Consider the following 1,493-nt stretch of genomic DNA (forward strand, 5'->3'; position numbering starts at 1 on the left):
AAGAATAAATATTAAAAATAATAGTATAAATATATTATCTAATATATAAATTATATTTCTTTTATATTTCTTTTAATTTATCTTTATACAATATTATTTATTACTAATAAAAGTATTTTTTCTTAAAGCTTTTAAATTTCTAACCTAAATTAGTTATAAAATACTTTATAATAATTATTACTTAATTTTTAACTTGTAATCAAAATTTTTATATTTATGTCTTTATCCTAGATTTTGAATTATCCAAAAATAGCTTGTTTTGATATTGTAAATGAAGATTAAAGTATTATGATCTAAGCACTAATCTGAGAACTGCAATGAATTTTGGCGCCAAGCTTCGGCCCCAGGGCCGAGGCCCACGACATCATGTAAACAACTGGTGTCTCTCTTGGCATGATATCTCTTGCCAGATCAGCTGCTATGTTTTACTCAATATCTTGTTGCTTGTCTTTTTCATTAATATTCAAGTTGTTGAACTGTGACATGCCAAGAGCGACACCAATTGTTTACATGGGCCTTGGGCCAATCGCCCGAAAAATAGAATAGAATCACCGACATGGAGTGTGGAGCGTGATGAAAGCAATAAGCCCCTTCACTGACCTATGTGTTGCCTCTGCTTCTCGACGTCATTTACACGCCATGCAATAGTATCTAACCTTTTCCCATCGGTAGATAAACTTGACCTGCCTGCCATCTGTGATGGCCTCCAAAGCGTCCTACCCGACCATCACAGCAGATGACCACAAGAGATATATGGAATATGCCATCGAGCAGGCTCGCCTCTCGCCTCCAGAACCCACGAAATTCTGTGTTGGAGCAATCCTTATCGATGCAGACAAGAACGAAATCTTAGCGACTGGATATTCGAAGGAACTGCCTGAACACACCCCTACAGATCCGGAAAGTACACACGCAGAGCAGTGCTGCTTCATCAAAGTAGCTCAGAAGCACAACCTTCCTGAGGATCGAATAGGGCAAGTCTTACCCAAGAACGCAGTGCTGTATACAACGATGGAGCCGTGCAACAAGAGATTGAGTGGAAACAGGACCTGCGTCGAGAGGATCTTTAGGCTCAACGGCGCAATCAAACTTGTCTACGTGGGCATCAAGGAGCCGGAGAAGTTCATTGGCGAGAACGTGGGCAGGAAGTGACTAGAGGATGCAGGTGTCGTAGTTACGTTTGTGGAGGGATTTCAGGACCGCATTTTGGAGGTCTTTACCGCCGGACATGAAAAGCAGAAATAAATGGTAGCCGCTGTCTCAATGTGCACAAGATGGTGAGCCGGATCACCTAGCTGGACCAACTTGGTGACTACGCTATTAACAGGATGGTGGTATGATGTATGTCTTTCGCAAAAGCAACGGCAGCAAGCATCAGGCTCACACCACGAAGACGCGACGCCGCGTGCTCGAGAATTATAAGGGTGCTGAAGGTATAGACATCCGTACTGGAAATATCAAAGTTGAGCCAAGTGTTGTTGCAGGCCAGTTGT

General features: G+C 41.7%; 1 protein-coding gene across 1 annotated transcript; it reads left to right on the top strand.

Annotated features, from left to right (window-relative positions):
• Positions 1-699: 699 nt before the first annotated feature.
• EPUS_09402 (uncharacterized protein) lies at positions 700-1,152 on the top strand (the record flags this gene model as incomplete). Its single annotated transcript, XM_007803388.1, has 1 exon — positions 700-1,152. The coding sequence occupies one exon, from the start codon at positions 700-702 to the stop codon at positions 1,150-1,152; it is 453 nt and encodes a 150-aa protein (XP_007801579.1).
• Between the last annotated feature and the right edge of the window lie 341 nt (positions 1,153-1,493).

The sequence above is a fragment of the Endocarpon pusillum genome, assembly GCF_000464535.1.
Source record: "Endocarpon pusillum Z07020 unplaced genomic scaffold scaffold2183, whole genome shotgun sequence".
Classification (NCBI taxonomy): Eukaryota; Fungi; Ascomycota; class Eurotiomycetes; order Verrucariales; family Verrucariaceae; genus Endocarpon; species Endocarpon pusillum.